This window comes from Rhinolophus ferrumequinum, chromosome 6, assembly GCF_004115265.2.
Source record: "Rhinolophus ferrumequinum isolate MPI-CBG mRhiFer1 chromosome 6, mRhiFer1_v1.p, whole genome shotgun sequence".
NCBI classification, from domain to species: domain Eukaryota; kingdom Metazoa; phylum Chordata; class Mammalia; order Chiroptera; family Rhinolophidae; genus Rhinolophus; species Rhinolophus ferrumequinum.
Genome location: NC_046289.1, coordinates 42,625,147 through 42,649,604, shown reverse-complemented (window position 1 = coordinate 42,649,604; position 24,458 = coordinate 42,625,147). Strand labels below are relative to the sequence as shown.

The following is a 24,458-nucleotide window of genomic DNA, read 5'->3' as shown; positions in this document are numbered from 1 at the left end:
TGCATGACACGATCAAGTGAAAAATCGAGCAGGCTGCAACTTCTAAATGGTTGTCCTTTTCTACCTTCAGTAGATGCTGGGAGGTCTGAAGACGCAGGAGTTGGAGCAGAGTCCAGTGAAGACATTGGTCCCAGTAGGTGGTGTGTGAATGGTGACCAGGAGAAGCAAAGGGGGAGAAGCAAAGGTGCCGTGCCAAGGATGCTCGTCAGGCAGTCTGATGACCTGGACACTAGTAACCACTCCGCCACTAACTTGCTGTGTGTCCTGAGGGAAGCCATGGCCACTCTCCTGGGCTTCTGTCAGTCCCATGAGCCATACACTGGGCAATGTAGCCTGAGCACAGAGATGCGATTCCTTCTGGTTCCAAAATTCTGTGGTCCACACACTTTTAATCCCACCCAAACTCAGTCACTGTTCCCCAAAGTAGGTGGGAGATTTCATGGGCCAAAGAATTCCAGGATTCATCACTGAGGGATACCAGAAAGGAAATCCAGAGTTCCAGGCAATTATCCCAATAATTACTAAATGTGAAAATCAATCATGTAGTCTCTTAAAATAAAGCAGAATCATGAAAACAGCCCCCAGAGGTCTGGGGTGTTGGGTTCCGAATGTGGGAGTCTGGTATTGTCCCATGTGATGCCTGCCATCTCACAGGGTGGCATGGGGGCAGGCACCTCAACTCACAGGGTCCTATTCCTTGCTCAACAACCCAGCAATTTATCAAAAACCCGCGCTGTCCACCATGATCTCATTAAAGAGACACAGCACTGGCCCCACGAAACAGAAAAGTCATGAGGAAACTGAAGAGGAAGGCCTAGAGAGCAGGGGGGTAAATCCTGGTCAATCTTTCTAAAATGCTTCTTTGATCATATCACGTCATGTCCCATCGCTCCCTGTCCCAAAGCCTTTATTTAATGGCCACGAGCCTCAAGTACAAATCCAGAGGAGGATTTCCAGCCCCCCCAAGCATCAATGCTCCCTGACCAAACCCCGTGACTCCTCCCAAGGCAGCCTGTCCCCACCTCACCCCTCTGCCAGCCTCCCTGGTCTGCAGGAAACATCTGGCATTTCTTCCCCATGTTACAGTTTACAAAGCGCTTCTCCAGGCCATACCTACACCTCAATTGACTCCGCCTGCTGACAGCTGGAATTCTACCCATTCTATCCCTCCCAGGGAATCTATCCCTGTCTACCAGGGCCCTCTGAGAGCTGCGGCGCGGCCACAGGACATCTGCAGTCTTTCCTTCTGCTGTCTCTCCTCCAAACAGCCTTGCTAAGGTCTGGTCTGAGGTCTCAGTGTCCCCCTGGTGCTCTGCCCAGAGGGGCTGGCTTTCCACAAACACGGGTCACTCAAGCTCTGCAGTATCGTCTACATTCTAAAAGGCTAACCCCTTATTTATTCATTTTCTGAAATGAAGCGCTCCACTAACTCCACTCTTGGGCAGATCAACAAAAATATACAAAAATGGCTTCCTGGGCTGACTAATTCCCAGGTGACTAATACAGTCAATATTGGCTCCTGAAATCAGATTCAAGGATTTAATCCTCGGTGGGCTGGGACCACTTTTGGACAGCTGGGGCTGCCTGCTGTGGAAACCCCACCAGAGTCCTTGGGTCAGCAGGGTCTGAAAAGGGGGCGCAGCCCAGGGTCTTTGCTGTGGGTGTGATGTGGACCACGCTCTGTTGGTCCCTGAGTAGAAGAACATCCTGCAAAACAGAAAGTTAATTCCCTTCCTCAGTTTTACTACTCAGAGATCCATGAACTAGCAATTCAAAGCCTCTGCTCAACCCACCAGCAAAGCCCATCTAAGACTACACAATTCATACTAAGAAGCTGAGAAACTTTCTACAGCCCTAGGATGGGTCACTACCAAACCTCCAATTGGCTTTTAAAAAATGCTTTGGAGAATTACCCCATCATTGCTACCTCCAGGGAACCAGTGGATCCAATCCAGCTCCTTGAGCAACTGAACCAACCCAGTGACTCACCCAAGGTCACATAGTTATTAGCCCATGGTGGAATCAAACCTTTAGCCAGTCTCAATTCGCCTAACTTAGGGCCCACATCCCAAAGTCACAGGCCTCTCCAAGGAACTTCTTGAAGCCAGAGGAAGGAGAGGAGGAAAAAGAAAACAGCTGTTAGGAAAAAGCCACTGGCCTGAACCTGGCCCATCTCCCTCCCTCCCTGCCTCCCCTGCCTCCGCACTCACGCTAGGAGGGCTGGAGTGCACAAGTGGCAGGAAAGGCTAAGTGGTCTCGGGGACAAAACTGTCAACCTTGGCCTCCTTCTCTGCCATCTCTACCCAAAATGACAGCAGCATTGGCAGTGACAGAAGCAGAGTAAACACCACTGCACTGAAGCCCTAGTGTCTGTCGAACCACCAATTGGAAACCAATTTGGGCAGAAATGGGAACCAAGCATACAGAAGAACCTAATGCTGGGGGCTGAAAGTTTCTTCTACCCAAGGCCACTACACAAAGCAGCCAAAGGTCACACATAAGAAGCAATTTAACATGTTCTTTCTCCCTCAGAGAAATTCAACACATACAACTTGCCTAAGTCTGTAAATTAAATGCTTATGGTAAAAGTACTGGGAGTACATTTCATGGGAGTACATGAAATGCTAAGTAAATGTTAGTTCCATATGTCTACTACGTGTAAGGGGGAAAAACGGGGAGCAATGAGAGAAAGGAAGGAATGGGGAACCAAAGGGCTGCTGGAAGGAAGGAGAGAAGGATGGAACACTGAATGGAGAGGGAGAGACAGGCAGACCTGAGAAAAAAACACAGGAAGTCAAAAAGAGAGGAGAAAGGAGGAATTTACAGGGTTTATACGCATAGGTTTTGCTTTACTTCCAGAGTTTAACCCTCTTCACCTGTATTTTGGTGAGAGAACTTTACCTATGTATATTTTCTGTCTTGTTTTGTGTTTTTAAATAGAGGTTGAGTTCATTGTTGTCCACAGATCTACAGCTGCTTTAATCTCAAAATGCTAAAAAACAAAATCCTTACAACATTTATAATTCTTGCCGAGTCAGGGAGGGGCTAGACAACTAGAGAGGACCTGAGAAAGAACCTAATGATGTCAGTCTTCACAAAAACTTGTGAAGGAGCTCCCTGCCAAGGGGGGCAGCAGACAAGGCCATCCTGGGCTGTGTGGACAGAAAACACGTGGGATGGACCAAGGGTCCTTGGTCAGCCTCCCAAAACACTCTGCTCCCAAGGACCAAACCTCAAATTCCAAGCCTCGAAGCAGAAAAAACTTGAGAAAGGCAACCAGGGTGGGAAGGCTTCTGAAAACTGTGACGCTAGAAGAACTGAAGGACTAGAGATGTTTGGGCCGGAGAGTGGGGAGACTCATGACAGCTACCTTTCTCCAACTATCTGAAGGGTGCCAGATGCAAATAGGAGTACATTTATTCTGTGTCCTCCGGTGGTTCAAGAAGTAAGATCAGTGTGCAGGAATTACAAAGAGGCAGTTTTCGGTCCAATATAAAACACAAGAGGGTGTTTAAATCATTATGGCTGTCTCATAACAGAACAGGTTGCTCTGGGGGAAAAAAAAAACACCCAAAAAAACAAACCAGTGAGCTCCCTCCCTGTCCCTGTAAGCACACAAACTGGAGGCTGCTAAGTGACTATTTGCAAAGAACTTTACACACAAATAGTGCTGGACGATTATTAAATGAATAATACTTCAGCAAAGAGATGAACCTTGAGTCTTTTTTTCTCTCACCGTGCCATGGTTTGATTCTTTCCTCTTTAAAGGAGCGTTATTTACTTAGGCCACAGGCTTGATCTATCATTCAACAATATTTAGAGTATGTGTTAGATGCTGGACACCCATGCTAGGCATTAAACACACAGCAGTAAACAACACTGGGTGCCTGGCCTCACGGGTTTACATTCTAGTGGGGGAGTGAGATAACAAACCAATAAATGTATATACCTGCATATAATACATATAAATGCTACACAGAAAAAGGAGGAGGGAGAACAAACGGCAATCTCAACAAAGGACACTATTTTAGAAAGGGTGGCCAGGGAAGGCCTATCCAACCTGAGCTTTCAGTGGGTACTTGAAGCCAAGTGAAGACTGAAGGAAGAATCTTCCGGGCAGAGGGAACGACCAGGGCAAAGACCCTGAGTAGGGAGTGTACTTGGCCCTTCTGGGAAATAGCCAGGATGACAGGTGGTGGCAACAGTTTGTGGAAGAAGGGAAGAAAAGAAGTGGTAGCATGAGAATTCGGTGGGGAGAAGGCAGCTGTCTGTCAAGCCTAACTGCTGGTCTGGTGATGGGCTGTTGCCCAGGCGGTGCAATCAGCATTGTTTGGACCACAGCAAAGGGGGTAAGATCCAAGACCTGCCCATAAGCCTGAGATTCCCCTTGCCCTTCCTTAAAGAAAAAAAGAGAAGAGATTTATTCAGGACTGTGCTCACCCAATGTTTCCAGGTAGAAACACGCTATTCTACGACAGAATATGTTGATTATGAGAGTTTGGGCGCATGAGAAGTAATCAGAAAATCTGGTTTGGTTCTGGGCTTTACCACCGAGGAACTGTATGTATGTATGGCCTTGGGTAAGACTTCACTGAGACGCAGCTTCCTCATCCGGAAAATGGGGAGAAGAATCCCTACCAAGCCCAGTCTCCATGGGACCAGCGGAGGTAAAGTGCTGTCCTAGAGGAGATGAGGGATTAATTTTACAAGCAAGTTTCTTACCCAAGACTTTGTACCCCAGAGAGCAGAGACGAGGTGTTATGGCAGCTCTGACTCCCTCCCACTAACTTGCACATAGCTCTCAATAAATGTTTGCTGAACTGAAAAGCATTAAAAATAACCCGGGAAAACAATCTGCCATTTTTGTTCCTCCTATGAAATTGCAGCACTTTGTCAGAATGCTCCAGAACAGACTCTCGTCATTGTAATCCTTCACTGTGGGGGAAGAACCAATTGAGTCATATCAGGATACGGTGTTCAGAGGATAAACTCCCAGGAATGAGGACAGGAACAAGGCCCGCCACCTCTGCAGAGGGCCCCCTGGTCTCTGTGCCACCCCAGCCTTTCTCCAGCAGCCTGAGCTGACCCAGGCCCAGGCCACCAATGGAAGGGGCTACAGACCATCCTAGGACATGGTCAGGGTCTCCTGGAAAAGCCTACAAAAGCCAGAGATACACAATCTGTACAACATCCCACTTCAGGTGAAGGGCCATGAATAATCCAGTTGCCTCAATGCACAAGCAGGGAGAATGCAGCCCAGATAAGTACAATCGCTGGGCCAAAGTCACTTCTGTTATTTAGAAAAAAAATGTTTTAAAAAGTTAACACATTTATTCCCATGGTTTCAAAACCAGAAAGTATAAGATAAACAGTTAATTCTTCTTCCCATCCTGTCCAGTTAATCATTCCACTAGGGCTTGTTCACACGTATAAAACCAAATTCAGAATCGTATTGTTCTCTTTTTTACCCAAACTAACATATTCTGTACTGACGCTTGCCTTGCCTCTTTTTCCTGGAGCCCGTGTAATATAGCACACAAAAACTATCCTCGTTTCTCACTGAATTATGTTCCATTGTGTGGATGCGCCATCATGTTTCTCAACCAGTTCCATATTGCTTAGCTGGGTTGCTTCCAATATTTTCCTATAATAATGCTGCAATATAGATAAGCTAGCGCTTATGTCCCTTTGCATTCACCCCGCTTATTAACCAAAGAGCTAGAATCAGATCCACTTCTGCACTATAAGGGCAGCAGTCATAGAGCCTTGGAGTCCTACAATCTAACGGGCTCACTACTCTACCCATTGGGCAAGTTACTGCCTCCATTCATTCAATAAATGCTACTCTGAACCCACCCAGGGCACCAGGTGCTGGGGACCCAGTGAAAAAAGTATCCTTGCCTCCTGCCCCCAGTGTCCAGTCTGGGAGGGACAAGCAGAAGGGACCACGACAACACATAGGGGCAGTTCAGTTTGCCTCGAATACCATCTGACTCCCTGTCTGGAAATGGGTGACCGACCGTACCTGCACCTTAGGGAGTTCTCAAAGATCAAAAAAGTAATGTTTGCCAAGCACCTTGCCAAGCTTGATGCAAGGCTCATAGCAGATCTCACTAAGGGGTAAGCCTAACTCCTGTCCCACAAGGGGTCTTGCTGGTGGCAAGGGCAGCGAGGTGTTCCAGGGAAAACACACAGCATCGCCCTGTCTGCTCCGCAACAGCCACTAGTCTTTTCTCACACAAGGTTAGAATACACTGCTGCTGGTTTTACGGCAGCACCTAAGCCCCTAAATATGTCTTAGCTTACTTTTATTGGAAAACAATGTGGCCTTCTCCCACCCCCAGACCCTCTTTAGTGTCCCTGACGCACCGTGGGCATGCTTGTCTGCGTGCATAAGCCCTCGTGTACGAAGCGTGTCAGAGCCGAAAAGGAAACCCAGACACATTCATTAAGACTCTGGCACAGAAAGGCAAGGGCAGACACAGGAAAGTTGATTTCACTGGGATTTCCGACAGTATAAAATGATCATTTAAAGGAAAAAAAAATCTAAAGGAGAAAAATCAATGAACCTCACAACTATTTTGTTTACTTTAATGTGTTCTACTGTACAATAAAACATTTTTAAAAAATCAGACATTTTGGAATCATCTGTATCACTTTCCTAGGGAAACAAGTGCAGCAGATTTTATGATAGAGAAAAGAAATGGAAGTCAGGAGTCTAGAGTATTTCCATATTATCAGCAGTCCCAAAGTGGCTGGAAGGAGGCAGAAGGTCAAAGATTCGAGGTTCTGTGCATACCATGTTTCCCTGAAAATACGACCGAGCCGGACCATCAGCTCTAATGCGTCTTTTGGAGCAAACATTAATATAAGACCCGGTCTTATATAATAATATGTAATGTAATGTAATGTAATGTAATGTAATGTAATGTAATATAATATAATATAATATAATATAATATAATACGGGTCTTATGTTAATGTTTGCTCCAAAAGATGCATTAGAGCTGATGGTCCGGTTAGGTCTTATTTTCGGGGAAACATGGTAGCTCTGAAGTCAATGACACGGCTTTGCACTCACACACAGCTCCTCAGTAGTATTTGACCTTGAGCTGATTACTTAACTAGCTTTCTGAGCCTCAGTTCCCCTATCTGTTAAAGTGGGAATAACCCCATTCATTTTGTAGTATTTCTGTATGGACTGAATAAGAATAGGGTGTCTGGCTCATAGACCCTCAACCGTTAAAAATAAACAAAACATAGAAAAGATACTTTTTCTCAATATTTGATGAAAATCTAGTGCCTTCCCTTCAGAAGCTCAAAGTAGAAAAGTAGGCATCAAATTATCCAGCCCCTGTAATACTGAAAAGCCAGTTCCCTAACAGGCTAATTAATAAACTCCTACTTCACCAGAAGCTCCTTTCAAATTCATGCAGGATGCTTGCTTCTAGATGAAAACTATCAGCCAATTCCGGCTCATTCTTGTCCTTGGAGAGTTATGTCAGAATTGGATTCTACCTGACTTAACTGTGGGCCTCTCCCCTTCAAGTAAGCCCTGGGGGCCCTCTGATCCTGACTCACCATCTTTGGTCACAGGCATCAGTAGGGCTCCCTAGTCCACCTCAAGGCCCCTGGACCCTCAAACTAGGTGGGAGGCCCTGAAAGGTCCAGATGGAAACCAAAGTTGTAATGGGGGCCCTCCAAGAAACTGCCATTTCAGAAAGACCAATGGAAATCCCACTGTGACAGACGGCAAGAAGAACCTGTGGTTACCAAAATTGGGCCATATCTCTGCCTAGGCAGGAAGAAGACCAACTCTAGGTGGTTAGCTCTTGCCCGGAGGGCTGACTGGCGGTTACAGATGTGTTTAACATTTGTGCCCCCTACCCCCAACACACCTAGCCATAAACGAGAAAAATAAATCTATTATTAATAAATGCAATCTGGAAGTATAAATTTTTCAAAGCATGAGTCTCAAGAGGATAATAAAAGACATTCCGGGATGAAAAGGCAGAAGATCATCTGGCCAGGGGAAATGCCTAAGGTTGTGAGCAGAGCAATGGCCAATTATATTTTGTCCCTCTTTTCTATCATTTCATCTTTTCTACTAATCACCTCATGAATGTGCATCTTAACCTCGCTGGGCCTCCACTTGCTCATCAGCAGATGATTCCTAGGTACCTCCAGACAGCTATCTAAGGTTCTGGCTTATGGGGGTCAGAAGTCCAGTGTAGGTTACTTGAGTTTCTGCTCAAATGCCACCTCCTCAGAGAGGCCTTCCTGGATCACCCACCCCCTTTAACACAGCTTTATTTGTCTTCATGGGGCCTTGCACTCCAGTGGTCACGTCTCCGCTTGGCTTACTGACCATCTCCCTCAATGAAATGGTAGCCTGATGTGGGCAGTACAGATGACGTACTCATCTCGTGGAATGCTATGTGCAGAGTGCAGAGAACAGAACCCGGCACACAGCAGGCATTCAATCAATACAGGCATATCTCGGAGATATCGTGGGTTTGATTCCAGACCATCGCGATAAAGCAGATATTGCAATCAAGTGAGTCACATGAATTTTTTGGTTTTCCAGTGTGTATAAAAGTTATGTTTACACTATACCATAGTCTATTAAGTGTGCTATACCATTATGTCTCAGGAAAATGTACATACCTTAATTAAAATATACTCTTGCTAAAAAATGCTAACCATCCCCTATTGCTAAAAAATACTAACCTTCATCTGAGACTGTTGGAAAAATGGCACCGATAAAATTGTTCTACACAGGGTTGCCACAAACCTTCAATTTCTAAGAAGCGCAGTATCTGCAAAGCGCAATCAAGTGAGGTATGCCTTATATAAAAATGAATGGCCCCTCCAGGGTATTTTTTATTTGCAGAAATCACCCTCCTAACTCCGGTTAACATCAGACACTAGCCAGCCATGCTGCTCATCATCACCTGTGGCCATAAAAAGCCTCCTGGGGCTGGCACGGCATTTGTCCACACAAGTCTGGTTTCCTGTGCAGTGCGTGCCTTTCAGACTAGAGCCAGACCTTGTGGACTCATGACCACTGGCCAAACTCAGAGGTACATTTTCACTTCCACATCTGACCCTCCCCTGCGACAGCTCCGACAACGACTGCACTGGCCACTGGAAGGCTCCAGAGTACAGAGGCCGGCTGCCTGCCCTGAACCCCTTTGCTTTTAAGAGAACAGCATTCCACTTCAGCTCCCAGGCCGGTTCCCCTCCCTCTGCCTGGAGGGCCCTCCTCTACAAGCCTCCCCAGACTCACAGACCACACCTACACATGCAGACACACCAGCTCTCATAACCAAGACACACAAAGGCATGTCTGCAGCAGAGCTGCAAACTGGATGGGGGCTAAAAGGAGAACCACTCGTTAGGGCAGCAGGCCATCCTCTGCAGACAGGCCTCTTCAGGCCTACCAGAGACAGCTGGGGAGCTCCGCTAAAGTACATGCTTGCCCACTCTTCTCAGGCTACACCCCGGGCACACCCAAATCTCCACGGGGAAGGGGAGACATGCAGAAGTGGAAGGAACGTCCTGGGTGACTATGACGGCCAGTTCCTGGCCCTCCATATGGAACAGGCCTCTGTGCCAGAACAGACAGATCCTTCACACAGGCAGCCAGACGGGAGGCTGGAGACCACATGATGTCATCACAAAGCCTTCCTGATACACCCATCTGCAGGGGAGTTGTGCTGGGTTCTGCAAGCCCTCCCCGCTGCCCTCTGGAGGGGGGAATAGAGAGACACTGACCAACCCAATGGGGAGGAGAGCCACAATGCACACCAGTGAGAGGCCACCAGAATTGGCTGACAGACCACTGTAGCGTAACCTAGAAGTTCTGGGGACTTCTACATCTCTACGTCACCCAGAAAGGCACGATTTACTCCCTGTCTTCCAGTGAGTAGAGAAAGATTTTCTGGAGAAGACTTCGCAGGAGCTGTTGGAATGTGAGATAAAGGCCTGAGTTCGGCAGCCAGGAGGTGAGCAGAGAGGCAGGAGGGGCTACTGGCACAGAGCAGGCTCCAGAACAGGCTCCCAGGCCCACGGATCCTAACCCTACCACACAGGAGAAAGGCAGGCCCTGGGGCAGGGAAGTCACGGCGTGGCTGATATTGCTCCAGCCCCACATCAACAAAATATGGGGGCTATGTACCCGGCTTGGGGCCCCTCCTGACTTTTCCTACCTACTCTAGCGGCTGAGTAAGGCCTCTTTCTGGGGCAGGCAGATAGCTCTCTCAAGAAGTGCCCCACCATACACAAGCTCAGACACCAAGCAAGGGGCCTCCTTCAGACAGGCTGGCTCCCCACCTCCCATTCAAATAGCTTGTTCAAGCCTAGGCTGGTTAGAACCTACTAACTGTCAGGGGCTGTCCACAACACACACCTGGCACAAACCTTATTTCTTCTAGTCCTGACAACAACCCGGGAGAGGCAGGTTTGTTCATCATCATTTTACAGATGAGGCAACTGAGGCTCAAAGAGGGCACCTGCCAGGTCTCTTCAAGGAGTAGAGCTCCTAGTCCTGGGCACTGGCCACTACACCTGACCCCTTCACTCTGAGGTCCCTCCTTCTTACAAAATGCCTGCCAGCCTTCCTCTCGGTCCCCTGGAGATCAAGGACAGGCCAGGCCCAGCCTTGCTCAATCAATCCATCCAACACTCCCTCAGCAGCCTCATGAGATAACAGGTAAACGAAAAATCACAAAGTGAGGAGCAGGAATGTGGGTGTGTGCGAACTGTGGGCCGTGGGGGTGTGAGAGCCAGGCCAAAGACTGCATCCCTGCCCCCCAGCAGGTTAAGTCTCACACCCTTCTTTCCTATTTCCTGTTTTCCTCGCTCCATTTTCCTCTCTTTTTACCTCCACTTAGTTTACTTCTTCCTACCTGCTGTGAAGTTCTGCACCTGCCTCAGGGAGGGAGCTCCCAACTGTGCTTCAGAGCCCCTTTCAGAGCCTTCTAAAAATACACAGACTGGGCACCACCGTTGGAGAGGATTCCTTAGGAGGGGAGAGCCTGGGAATTTCTTAAAATGCTCCCCTGGTGGTTCTGACACAAGCTGGGGTTGCAATCTGCCTCCCTAACCACACACCTGTTTTTTCCTCCTGTGTACTGTGCTCTGCACCCCACCCCCCAAGAAACCCACACCACCACCTGTCTGTGACCCACTCCCCACAGCCCAGGACACAGGAACTGGATTCAACCAATTCAGTCTGCTACACAGATACTCAAGCAGCATGCACCTTAACTCCCCACATCACTCTGGACCCTGGGCACACAGGCCGTGTCAGGCAAAGCAGGCGCCCTTCAGCCCTCCCTCCGGTCACATCATCTGGGCCTGCTGGTGAAACCAGTGGCTAAGGTGAAAGAAAGGTGGTTCCATAATGTGGTCCCTTCCCAAGATACATGCCCTTGGAAGTAATCCCTTCAAATTTACCATTACAGGATCTCCCTCTCTCTCTCTTTCATATGACTTCTGCAGGAGGCAGCGGAATCCGGTGATCCAGGTCTTCTAGACACACGTGACTGACAGGTCCCAGCACAACTTTGCTTAAGTGTCTCACACAGAAACACCACAGGCCTCTCTCCTCCAGCTTCACCCTGGCCCCTCCATCCCTGCTCTTCCAGCTGCCGCACATCCTGCCTTTGACTTATGTCCAGCCTGAGGATAACGAGCAGAGAAGGCCTCCTGGCTCCATTGACTGGCCTAGGTCTACTGATGGAATCCTCTTCCCTCAGACACTTCTGGGCCTCTCCAGAGAGCTGCAGGAACAGACCAGGGGTTGGCCTTTCCTGGACCCAAAGGGATGACCTGAGGGAGTTTTGGTGGGTCACCAGACAGCACCAAGATGACATGCAGAAACGGACACTTGATTTGCTGGGGACCTCAGGCAGACCACTGGATTTTCCTCGTTTATCAAAGAAGGGTTAAGAATGCTCTCCACTCCTACCCATAACACACCAGGGCTGGGAAGATCTTAGTACATAAGGAGGGCTTGGTAAGGCACAGCGTTTCTTGTATAGCATCAACTTTCATAACTGAATTAAAAGTAAGCAACTGACTAGAGCAGTGGTCTTCTAAATGGATTGCCACACTGCGGTGCAGGAAGAAAAATGTTAACCTTTTACCTTAACCTTCTTAATTTTTAGTGTTATGTTTTATAATATACATATATTTATGTGTAGTGTATGTGAATAATCTATAACTAAAAGGTAAACATACTGGGGCTCAGGTTCAAACTTTTTACTGATATGGGATATAAAAACCAGAAAAGGTTGAATTCAGAGCGCTGGACTGAGAAAGTGTGAATCACCCACCCAGAGACAAAAGCTCACACCCACCAGGGGAAAGCTGAGGGCACTAAACCACTAGTCGTTTCTGATGCTATTTCAGTGGCTTTGTGCTTAACTTACCAGGCAGAGAGAGGGTGATGAAAATGTCAAGAACATGCAAGTCCCACAGTTCCTTCATCCAACCAACACTCGCAGAATGCCCACCAAGCGCCAAGTACAGTGCTGAGCCCCGAGGACACACAGTGATGAGCAGAAACAGGTCCTTTAAATCAAGCAGCTTACCAGCTGAGCAGGAAGGGAGACACTAATTAAAGCACTCACATTCAGGAATGTGTAATTACAAACTGAAGCACTTTGAAGGAAATTTCTATAGGAGTTTTATGACAAAAGCACCAGACCTAGAGCTGAGGAGTGGGGAATGAAGGCAACGGTGAAGATGATTAGATGCTAAGTAGGTGACGGGGACAGTTACGGGACAATTACAGCAGTGGAGCAGACTTGAGTGAATAAAAGGTGGTGACGACTAAGGCCAGTGCAGTGGGATGGGGGCAAGGGAAAAGCTGAGAGGCCAGCAGTAGCCAGTTCATGCAGGACCCTGTTGGTCTTACAAAGGAGTGTGAACTTTACCCTAAGAACAATGGTGTACTTTAAGTCTGGGGTGACACGATCTCACCTGTGTTTTGCTAACAGCATTCTGGCTGATGTCTGAAGCATGGTTTCAAGGGGACTGTGATGCAGGGAGATTAACTGGAAAGCAGTAGAGGACATTGAGTTGAAAATACTTGTGATGGATAGAAAGACCCTATGTGTGCATGTTACGGGATGCTGGAGGTTACAGAAGTCATGGTTCCCTTTGAACATGTTGAATGTAAGGTATTTTTGGGGACACTCAGGTGGAGACATTGGATAGGTCCTGAGCTTAGCCAAGGGGTCAGGGCTGGAAATGCAAACACAGGATGCCAGGCAGCACACAGTGCCCGCAGCTGTAGGTGAGGGAGGACAGGACTTCGTGGGGAGGGAATACACACGGGGGGGCCCAAGGCCCCAGCCTGACCAAGTCCAATACGTCACGGCTGCATCAAGGAGGGCAAACAGCCACCAGAAAAGGAGCAACCAGAGCTGTAGGAGGAAGACCAGAAAAAGGGAGGGGCAAGGGGAACATATCTCAGGAAGGTCAGGGTGTAAATACTGCAGCTGAGGAATCACTTAAGAGAAGACGGTGAAGGCTGTTGGGATTTTTGGAACTGTTTAGGAAGCAAAAACCAGACTGAAGAGGTTGAGGTGTGAGAGAAGTGAGGGCACGGAGGTGGTTACAGACAATTCACCGAGCTGCATGTAGAAGAGACGAGATGGGCAATGGCTACAATGAGATAGAAGAATCAAGGAAGGTTTTCTATTTGCTTTAAGAGGGAAGAAACACCCCAAGCTGGAGAAGCGTCCAAACAAGAGTGGCTAGGTGCCTGAGAAGAAGGGGAGCAGAGGGCTGGCAGGGATGAGACCCAAAGGACAGCTGAGCTGGGCCGGGGTTTGGTTTAGGAATTTCTTAGGAAACCAGATTTCAATTTTCTCTACCAGGGGGTGATGAGGGAAAGGGTCTAGAAGGGTGGGTGGGCAATTTGAGACCAGCCTGAATAGTTGCTGAGGGCAATGACAAAAGGAGTTGCTTATCCTTAGCAGAAACTTGGCAAAGCATCGCAGGGGCCGCTCCAGGGATGTTTAGATGCTATAGCTACACTCACACCTAGAGGCAACACATTTACTGTTGAAGTACTTGTGGAGAAAAAATAACTTCTGGCAAGTTTGAATCTCTAGCTTCTAACCTCTTTTCCCATTGAAACAAATGTTTCTTTTTTATATAATGTGTCTGTTGATTTAAGTGACTACAAACTGTGGTGTTCAGACCATAACAACATCTAACGTCTGTTGAGCGCAGTGTGCCAGGCGGCTGATAGGTACTATCACAGGGTCATTTTAGAGCTAAGAAAGGAGGGCAGTGGTGAGGTGAAAGGGCCTGCCCCCAAGTGCCACAGCTGGGGGCGGGGGATGGGTGATGACAACGGGATGAAAACCCAGGCAGTCGGGGTGGGAGCAGCAGCCAGGTACACTGCACACGCCTGTCTCTGCAACCGTCTCTCCTCCACGCTGGTAAATGTGGGAGCCCCCAGGGAACCTGCATAGCACGCAGCACACTGAAGGATGGAGGGCAATGGCTGTTGAGGGCACAGAGAAGGCGGGGAGTGGGGGGGGTGGGGGGTGGGGGGAGAATATGCTTGGCTGAGGGCCACTGGCACAACTAGGAACCCTGGAAGGCATCCATAGCGGGCAGGAATTTAGCATGATTCCCTAATGCCATGAGGAAGTTTGGGTTGGGAAAGAGCTAGGAGCTTGAGAACATGGGACCCAGAGATAAGCTGACTTAAAAAGCAGGAGAAATCACTATTGACCCCTAGGGGACAGATTTCACAAAGCTACAAAAGGCATTCCCCCTCATTCCCCCAAGTCAAACCACAAAATATTTGTGTGTGAAGGAATCTTAATATTCATGTTTTAAATGTCTTTCAAACACTAACAAGTAATGAAATCAATGTATGGGTCAAGGCCAGCACCTTTTTAATGAAAAGTGTTTTACATGTAGTAAGGGAGCTCACTGTCAGTTTTTCATGCAACACATGTATATGTATATGTACACACACACACACACACACACACACATATTGGGTAATAGTGCAAAAGATAGTTCTTACTGTTAGGATCAAAAAGTTTGAAAGCCACTGATCTAATTCAACACCCCCTTTTTAGAGCGGAGGCTCAAAGCAGCTGAACATGCCCAAGTTAGTTAATAGCAAAGCTGAGAACAGCACTCAAGTCTCTAATAGTTCTCTGGTAATTTCCTCACCAAACCGGAATCTCCAAATGCAAATACCTCTGGGAAAGACAGTCCTGACGTGAATCTACATTAGTGATAGTGGAGTAAGCTGATCTTTTAGATCTGCTGCCTGGAGCAAGTCTGGGTAAAGGAGACAACAGGTGAGTATACCAGGTTGGCTGTGGGGCTAAAACAAAATAACATGGGGGTTACAGGGTGTGGCCCAGTAGGCACAGGACAGGGCCTGGTGTGGTAGAACAAAGACATTTTATCTTGTATACAGACTTTGTATTAATATCATCAGGACAACTGGTTCTATACAAGGAGCTTGCCTCCATGTCTGGGCAGGTGGCCCAGGGCCATGGATGCTTTGCTCATCTCATTTCAACAAATTTTATTAAATGAGAAGTTCTGAACAACAGATGCCTTCACAATTCTCCATCCCAGCCAGACTCCATTTCTTTAATGAAAACATCATTGTTGGGTATTTATCATTTGTTGTATAATAAGATCCAGTCAGGTCCATGTTTCTCTATTTGTGGGAGGAAGGCAGTGGTGATGGGGGACTAGTGGAGAGTACTTTCTCGACCACAGAATTAACTAGAGCAGGAGGTGGACAGGTCAAAATGGTGTGTGTGTGGTCAGGCATGGCAGCAAACATCTGTAAGGGAGTGCCCTCTCAGACACCAGAGTAATGAGCCTCCTCCTCTTGACCAAGTCAGAATTCAGGCCAAACAACTGGGCTAATAATAAGTTCATTCAACAAGGGCTCATCACCACTCAGCATCAAGCCTTCTGTTCCTTTCCTAAGTGACTACACCAAGGCAGAGAGGGCAGGAACAGCCGTAAGAAGACATCTGATGAGAAGCCCATACACTCTCCAAAAAGGACCAAAACCAATAGACCCAAGTTTTCTATTTCAACGTGGTCTGATTCATTTGGACTGAAGCTCTGGGATGACTAGCCCTCAAAGCTCAATTAGGTGCCTGTGTTACAAATAAGGATTGTGTAAAGTCTGAAGTAAGTCACCTTGAAACACTGGTGGTGTAGCAGTGGCCAAGACAGGGAACTGGGAACTGTGGTTTGCTGTCCTTAAAGCAGACTACAGTTATTCGGACTGGGATTCGTCCCCTTTGATTTATCTCCTCCCCGCTGCCTGGCCAACTTTATATCCATTCCTTACACTCATTAGCTTAGGAACAAGGGGCTAGAGGTAGAAAGAAGGGCTCTGAAACTTAAAGCCACTCTGCTGCTTGTTTGTTCCCCAAGAAACATGCATGGTGGAAGAGCAGCAGGCCCGAGTGCGATTCCAGGATTATCTGTGGTTTTCAATGATCTGAGCTCTGAGGCTCTGCTGTCAGCCACTGGGCACAGCTGCTGCACCTTCCACAGACCTCAAAGCTCAAACTGTTGTAGTTCAAACCTTCTTCCCTCTAGCTCTGAGAAGACGTCTAAAATTTAAGAATAACTATTTAACTGCAAGATATGCAAAAACCTTCGGAAATATGAGTACATTATGAGTACGCAAGATAAAGAATTTCAGTTGGTTACAAAGAGCCTCTGGCTGGAAAGGATGTTCAACTTTAAACCAGAAATAAAGACAATTTCTCTTCTGATACAGGTTCTTGGATTAAGGCCAATTTGTACTAGGTATCAGCTAATTAAAGGGCACACACAGAGGGTCTTAGAAATACCCCTAAAGCACCACCCAAATGAATGGCTTGCCACATGCTTAATAAAAATTTTTGAAAAATTAAAAAACCCAGGTCCCAGGGTCCCTCCCCCTAATCTATTAAACCAGGGATTACCAAACTTTTTCTGTAAAACGCCAGATAGTAAATTGACAGTACTTACACAGGAACTTTTATAATGAGAGAAAACAAATTTCCATGATTCTTTTATTGATAAAAATATACAATAATTTTGGGGAGGTTACACAGGTCTAACAAGACAAGTGGAATTATTTTTTTTTGGAGGAGTAACATTTCACTTAATTGCAATTCAAAGTTGTCTTCCATATCATCAAATTGATTGCAATGTTTGTATGTACAAATTATTCTTAGCTCATGGGCTGTACAAAAAGAGGCTCCCCAAGTTATTCTGGCGATGGGCTGCATATGGGACCCAATGGATTATGCAATTTTCAAAGTCCTTACAGTCCAACTAAAGGACTTCTGGTTTTACAGTTGGAAGAGAACCCAAGTCTGCTGTATGTTGGCTGTTCAGCTGCTCAGCCTTCTCCCAGCCTCAATGATTCACTCTCACAACAGGAAGGATGTCCCATTGCTTGGCCTACCCTGAAGGAGTTGTTGGGAGGATTAAGTGAGACAACACATGAGATGTTATTCGTATACACTGGTGTACTAACAGGCTACTTGAACCCCTAGATACCAATCACATGCCAATTCTGTTCAGTATTTTTGGCTACAGATGGAGACTAATAAAATTGGAAAATGCATTACATGCAAGATCCCATACAAATCACTGTCTGACAGTGGCTCTTGTTTGTCTTCTCATTACCCAAAACACATCTCCCAAAACCTAAAAGGCCAGAGTTGTTTCAGCCTAACCAGAGGTGACAGGCTAAACCAAACTCAGAAAGTATTTGTCTTCCCCCTTAAAATAACAATCCACAGCTTCTGGTCCTGAGCACCCCGAGGAAACTCTCATAAGGTGGTACCATTTCAAAGCCAGAGAAATAAAAAGCTCTTCCCCAAGGTTATCTTACAAAAAAGGGTACTTCAGGGGAGGAGTAGAGACTAGAGGTTGAGTATAGACTCGCCATAATAACCTGTCTTCAATTTATGTGGAGCACAGGATAATAACAGTACCTACCTCACAGTGCTGTTGTGGGGACTAAATTAATTGATACGCATATTCCACTTAGAACTAACTGTGTTAGGCACAGCATGAGTGCGATGTAAGCATTAGTTATCGTTATTATTTTAAAACGAAGAGAGGCTCAAAATTGTGTGTCTGTCTCAGAGAACACCACTATTGTAGACTGAGATCCTGAGGGTCAGACCAAGCCAGTTGTCACTTACTTATTCAATGGGATAATTATTCCGGTTTTCCAGGTAAAGAAACCAACGATCAAAAAGGTAGGTTAGGTTAATCTGCCTAAAATCACAGGGGCAGATTAACTTACCTTACTTCTTTGTGGCAGGGGGGATTCAAACTCAGATCTATGTGGTTCCAGAACCCAGATTCACTGTGGACCCAACCCCCAAACTCAAAACTACCACCAGCAGCAGCAATCCAGCAACAACACATAACTGACCGTGACTATCCAGAGCTCACGCTCAATTTTCTGCCTGTGGATTCCTGGTTGGCTTGCATAAACCGGAGTTAATATCAGGCTACTTGAACCCAATTAGGCAGTAAGTCAGACTGGAAAACATCATGCGATGTATTCCAAAGGTCAAAGTTAAACCTGGCTTCCTGGGCAGCCCTTGCCGGGCACTGCCATGAAAGCTAGTCTCCAAGGAGACATCAGTTTAACCGTGAGGAGGTGCCCAACCAGCACCGTAGCGCTTCAAAAAGTCCCAGAGATGGCAGCGAGGTGACGCCTTGCCTGGATCTGCAGTCAATAGCCAGGGAAAGGCATCACTTACTTTTTAAAAAGCAAACCTTATTCCTTCTCTTTTCGGTTTAGGGTTACATTTACTGCTGTAGCTACCTTCCCTTAGTAAAAAAAATTAAAAAAGAAAAGGGGTCTAGAAGCGCGAGGTGGGGCTCCCCGAGCAGCCTGCAGGGCACTGCAACACCCACCTGAAACACGGAGCCAAACCTACCTGCCCGGAGAGCCCAGCCCCGAGGGCGTTTCCCCAACACCTCGACAACTCGTCCCTCCCGGGGAAGCTGCTGCTGTCCTTGGTTTCAGTCAGGGCCGCTAGAGTCGCGTGCTCGCCCCCTCCCAAAAAAGAAACCTTCCGTTCAATTTCTCCCCCCACCGTCCTATCAGTTCTGCCAAAAGAATAAACAACGGGGCGATCGGTTCGTCCTCAGGGCCACATTTAACTAAAATGCCTGCAGGAGGAAGGGCAAAATACTGGAGAGAAGAGGGGCGGGGGAGGGAGGGAGCGCGATGGGGGTTGGGGGGAGCACTCGCACAGAGGATCATCGGCCTCCCAGTGCAACGGCTGCCTGTACGCTCCAGCAAAGCCTCAGGCCGCTGGCACCGGGAGGGAACCCCCATCGGGGCCCAGAGCACGACTGCAGGTCCCCGGAGCCGGCTCTCCCTGCTGCCTCCACGTCCGGGGCCGTCTGGGTGATGGCGCAAGACTCTGCTCCCCCCACCCCCCACAGCGACAACAGCCGCGGTGACAAAATGGCAGCCCGGCACCCGGCAGGCAGTCGTGCCACAGGCGAGCAGGGCCCGGCGGCCGCCCCTTCGGGCTCGGCCAATAATGCCTCGGCACCTCTCGGGCTCGGCCTCAGGAGGGCCCGACCGTTAAAAAAATAATAAATAAAACACCTTCAGCTCTAAACCAGCTCGAGACGCCCAAATGCCCGCCCCGGGGCCATCCTAGCGCGCCCGCACCCCGGCCCGCACGCACCAGGCTTGGCCTCCCCGGCACCGGCTCCCCGCATGAAGCCCTGCGCCCGCATTCGGGGACCCGCGCCCGGCGCCGGTCGCGCCATGGGGGAGGGGCGGGGCGGGCCGCGCGAGACCCGAGAAACATGGCTGCTCGTCCTGTTTCGGCGTCGCGCTGTGGCCACCAGCCCTGGGATCTGAGTTGGGAGAGGCTTGGAAGGTGGGTGTGTGGGGACCCAGGGGTCCAGCGCGGCGGGCAGGGTCGTAAGGGACACTCTCCGAGAGCTATTTGTCTTAAAAACGTTAAAAAAAAATAGTTCCTCCTCCCCCACCCCTTTTGTCCCTCATTAGCTAGCTTTCTCCCCAAACGTGCAGAAAGTGCCCCCTCCACTCCCTGCGCCGCACCCCGCCTCGAGGCCGGGGGCAGGCGTGTGGGCAGGGAGCCTGGGCGGCGAGGGGGCGAAGCGTGAGAAATCGCTCCCAGCACGGCGCGGCGCGCTCCCCTCCCCCAGCACACACTCGGGGAAGTTTAAAGAGCCGGTTCGACCCGCTTTTGAGCTCGCTCCCAGTTGGCCAGCAGTGTGGATAGGGTTGGTCCCGCGATCTTCGTCTCCACACCCACCCACCCACCCATCGCGACCCCGGCCCCCAGCTTGGCGCCCTTCCCCCTCCGCACAGGGGGCTTCCGGAAAGTACGCGGGAAGACCGCGGATCGGGCCCCCTCCCCCATCACCACACCCAGCCCCCAAATCCTCCCGCTCCGCGTCGGAGCCGGGATGAAACCGACCAGAGAAAAGCAAGCCGCCGGCAAATTGTTCGCGGCAACTCCTGCCTGCTCCGCGTCGGGCACCCCTCCCCGCCCTCCACCACCCCCTCCCCGCCCTGCGCGCCATCAGGCACTGCACGTCTACAGTCCACAGCTGCGTTATGATGAGGGGAGACACAAAAAGGATCTTGTTTTCAAAAGTATCACTCAGGTTTGGGGGAGGAACTAGAGAAAAGAGGAAGCAAGGCCTGTCTTCGCCAAGGATTCAGGTTTTAACCCGCTGGAGGGGCGACAGGTCAGCGCACAGTGCTCCCCCAACTCCCAACTCGGGAACCCTGGCCACAGAGGCTGGAGCGGCGGCCCTCGCGCCCGCGCTCTCCTGGTCCTCCAAGGGGCCACTAGGGGAGTCGGCCAGCGTCTCCGCCCCAGACCCGGGGTCTCCTCCGCTGAGCCGCCAACTCGCATAAAACAGTTTGAAAGCGAGAGGGTGCCAGAAATAAAAACGAGCGTTCGAGTAACCCACCCTGGCCTAACCCTCTCCTCGGGGGTGGGCTTTCGCCCAGCCTCCCAGTTCCCAGCCGTGTAAGTTTCCTCCGGCCCTACTCCCGCCGCTGCCCAATCAATAACGGCGACAGGAAGGCAAACTCCCATCCCGGAGCTGCGTGTTCGCTATGCCCGCATCAATCTGGACCCAGCCAATACCCACCACGGGCACCAGCTCCGGGCATCTCGCGTCCTGACAAAGTTTCCCGTGCCCATTTATTAGCCAGGCGCCGAATGGCTACCGAGGAGCCCACCCTAGAGAAAGACCGGCCGGGGGCGGCTCCAGAGCTCGAAGGATGGCATCTTGGGGAGGCCGGAAGGAACAGGGGCGAGGGGGGACCGGGACGTTGCCTTTGGGTAACTTGCAATAGCGATCGCTCGAGGTGGGGAGGCGCGGGGATTATCTGAGCCTTTGCACGTTCGAAAATCCCTCCCCCCTCCTTCCAATTTATCCTCCCTTCGGAAGGAAAGGAAGAAACATCAGCATCTGGCCCGAAGGTGGGGTGGAAAGAGTGAGGGAGAAAGAGGAGAGGAAGGGAGGCAGAGAAAGGGAGGGAGGGAGAGAAAGGGCGCGTTCACGAACACTACAAAGTTACAAATATGGCTCCCCCGTCTCTCGCCTCATCACTGCAAAGAAATGAAGACGCACTTTAAACTCGAGCCATTCCCAACTCCACTGCAGCCCCCTCCTCACGCGCTCTCCCCGGGGGCCTCGGCCCACATTTATCAGAAACTAAACCGGACTCGCGAAGCCCAAAACTTATTGTGTGTGCGCGAGCGAGAGAGAACGGGAGGGGGAAGGCGCGGGAGGGGGGCGGAAGGGGGGATTCATTTATAAAATATAAACCCCTTTTTTTTTGTTGTTGTTAAATCCGGGAGGCAGCCCCTCTCCTCCTCCTCCTCCCTCGTTAATCTTTCCCCCAGTCGGAGTCATGGGAGCTGCGAGCTCAGATGGTGATTTTTGCCTCATTCTCTCCGACCCAAACGCGTGCGCCCGCTGGCCTCCGATGGGTGCACACTCGCACGCACACTCTCGCACCCACAATCGCACACGCGGGAGCACACGCACAGGTAGTCACACACCAAGGGCAGCGGCGGCAGCAGCAGCCGGAACATGCTCGGATGGCATTGCAACCCCCCAACCTTGCAATTCAATTGCAGTCCGACCCCCAAACCCACACCTCCCGGGCTCCCCCCTCAAAAAAAAGTGCCTCCCCCCAACGCACACACACACACAAAGTAGGAGAATGGACCGACAGAGATATTTTTGGCAAATGCTCACATCAGAGGGCGTCCTGTTCCGCAGCTCTAAATGAATCCGTTTGTCCATGTCCATCTCTCGCGCTCTCTCTCTGCAGAGGCTCCCGCGCCGGCGGAATTCAATCAATAAACCCCGAACCCACGGCCGCGCGTTTTAGGACTTTGAAGGCTCAACCAGCTCCGCTCGGTTCTCGAGCCCCCAGCACCCGCGGCGCACACAAACCTGATCGCCCTGGAGGCGGGATCTGCGGCCCCGCAGATGAGTGGCAGCAGCTTAAGCCAATCACCACAGAGGGTCTCCGGGCAACAGCCAGTGGCGGCGGCGGCGGGGGGGGAAGGGACCAATGGGCGGGCTGCGCAGCCGGTCAGGGAGGCTCAGCCATTTGGTTGTGGTGCCGGAGACGGACCCCTTTAGATTTCGGGGCGGCTGAGGAGCGCGGCGGCTGCTCCTTGGCTGAGCGAGGGGGGTGGGAGGAATGGCGGGGGAAGGGAAGGTGACTGTGCCTCGAGGGCCGAGCCGCCCGGCCTTGCCAGCCCGCCGCGGCCTCAGCGTTTGGCCGGGGGCGGGGCCGCAGGTGCGTTATACATGGGGGAGGGGTGCGGCCGGAGGGGTCGGGTCGGGGTCCTGGCGGGTCAGAGGGTTGTGTTGGGCCGCCCTAGGCCTGTGTGCACTGCCCAACAGGGTTGCGGAAGGAGGCGGGCGACGCGAGGTCTGGGGGACCGCGGGCTGCCCGGCGGCAGGCGGATGAAAGGCCTGGGAAGAGGGGGAGGGGTCACGGGTGCAGTGGGGGGAGGGGAGGGTCATTTTTCTGGGTCCGGCGGGTAGAGCTGGTGGTTTGTGGCTGATGCCCCCCACCTCTTCGTTTTGCTCCCACCCCCAGCTGCGGCTCACAACCCGCGCGCCCCTTCGCCTCCCGCCTCGTCCTAGTCCAGCCGCGACCATCGCCGCCCCTCTAATAAATAAGTAAATAAAAGCAAGATGCGTCCACCTTTGGATGACTTACCTCGCGGGCTCTACCCTCTCCACGGAGAGGCATTTCAATTTGCTGTCACATGAGGTCAGCTTGGAAGGAGAGATCACCAAGAGGCACCCGGGATCTTGTTTAGTCAATAAATGAATGAAGACCATGAATTAAGAATTGTTGCTAAATGTATTGAATATTAATTAAAAAGTGTAAAAAGGAAGGTGCTAATATCTCCTGGTTTTCTGGACCAAACGTAATTTATGGGCTTCATAGACCTAGTGAAAAGAAAACGGCGCACAGTTTATTCTAATCGTCCTTCTGAGTCATATGTTTCGATTTGGATTGCCAAAGAGACTATTTTTCAGTACTTTTTCCAGGTTTTTCGGTTTGCTTACTTTGGGTTTTTCGAATCACATTAGTTGTAAAGAGACCTTAAAGCCTTAATTCCCACTGGGTTACCAACTTCTATGGGCAGGCCTAGGACTTTGTCGGGTACTAAGTTGGCTGCCTGTGGCTGTTAATAAATCATGGGAATTGTTGTTAAGGATAGATACATCTTTACCCTTCCATACAATTGTTTTTTAGTGATATTACTTCTACACGTCTGCACTCTTCTACATACACTCTAAGGTGGTTTTTACTTTTGGATACATGTATTTATTTTTCAGGGAAGTGGGTTCAAGAGAGAGAGAAACCAATATGTATGTTGCAAATTTGAAATGTTACATAACATCAATACAGTTTTTGAGCATATAAAGTTTAGAAAATAAAAAGTGACAGAATGTAAATAAAATGCACATACAGAATGCTTACACTGAGGAAGAAACTAGGAATTTAAAAATTGTAACCTGATGAATTGCAAACGTAAAATCCTGCAACTAATCATTTTATTCAGTAAATTCAGATAAAATAAGTGGAATTTGGGAAGTGATAATGTTCTTTGAGTAGCTGGGAAATGGATAATAAAAATGGGAAGTCATTGTTTTATTTCATATGGGTATAAATAGTATAGTTTATTTGACTTGTTGACTTAGCTGACATATTTGTCTTCCTCAGTTTTGTTAATCTTATTGAAGTCAATTTGTGTAATTGGGGAATTTATTCTTTTTAAAATTGTATTGGCTTCGTTGTAAACACACAAGGACCCCAAATTATCTCTCTGCCACAGTCAATTGTTATTTCTGGGAATGATATTGAAGGTTGT

General features: G+C 49.3%; 1 protein-coding gene and 1 long non-coding RNA gene across 3 annotated transcripts in view; one reads left to right on the top strand and one right to left on the bottom strand.

Annotated features, from left to right (window-relative positions):
• ANP32A (acidic nuclear phosphoprotein 32 family member A) overlaps positions 1–22,579 on the bottom strand; it is a 38,313-nt gene extending 15,734 nt beyond the window's left edge. The window contains exon 1 of one of the 2 annotated variants that reach the window (XM_033108498.1): positions 22,312–22,579. In XM_033108498.1, coding sequence (XP_032964389.1) covers positions 22,312–22,365 — 54 coding nt within the window. In that variant the 5' untranslated portion in view covers positions 22,366–22,579. Of the gene's footprint in view, positions 1–19,742; positions 19,884–22,311 lie in introns of those variants that run through there. The other variant, XM_033108497.1, reaches the window with a different exon arrangement.
• An 86-nt stretch (positions 22,580–22,665) lies between these two features.
• LOC117023559 (uncharacterized) lies at positions 22,666–23,474 on the top strand. Its single transcript, XR_004423230.1, has 2 exons — positions 22,666–22,864; positions 23,171–23,474. It is a non-coding gene; the product is annotated as an uncharacterized LOC117023559 (long non-coding RNA).
• Positions 23,475–24,458: the final 984 nt, after the last annotated feature.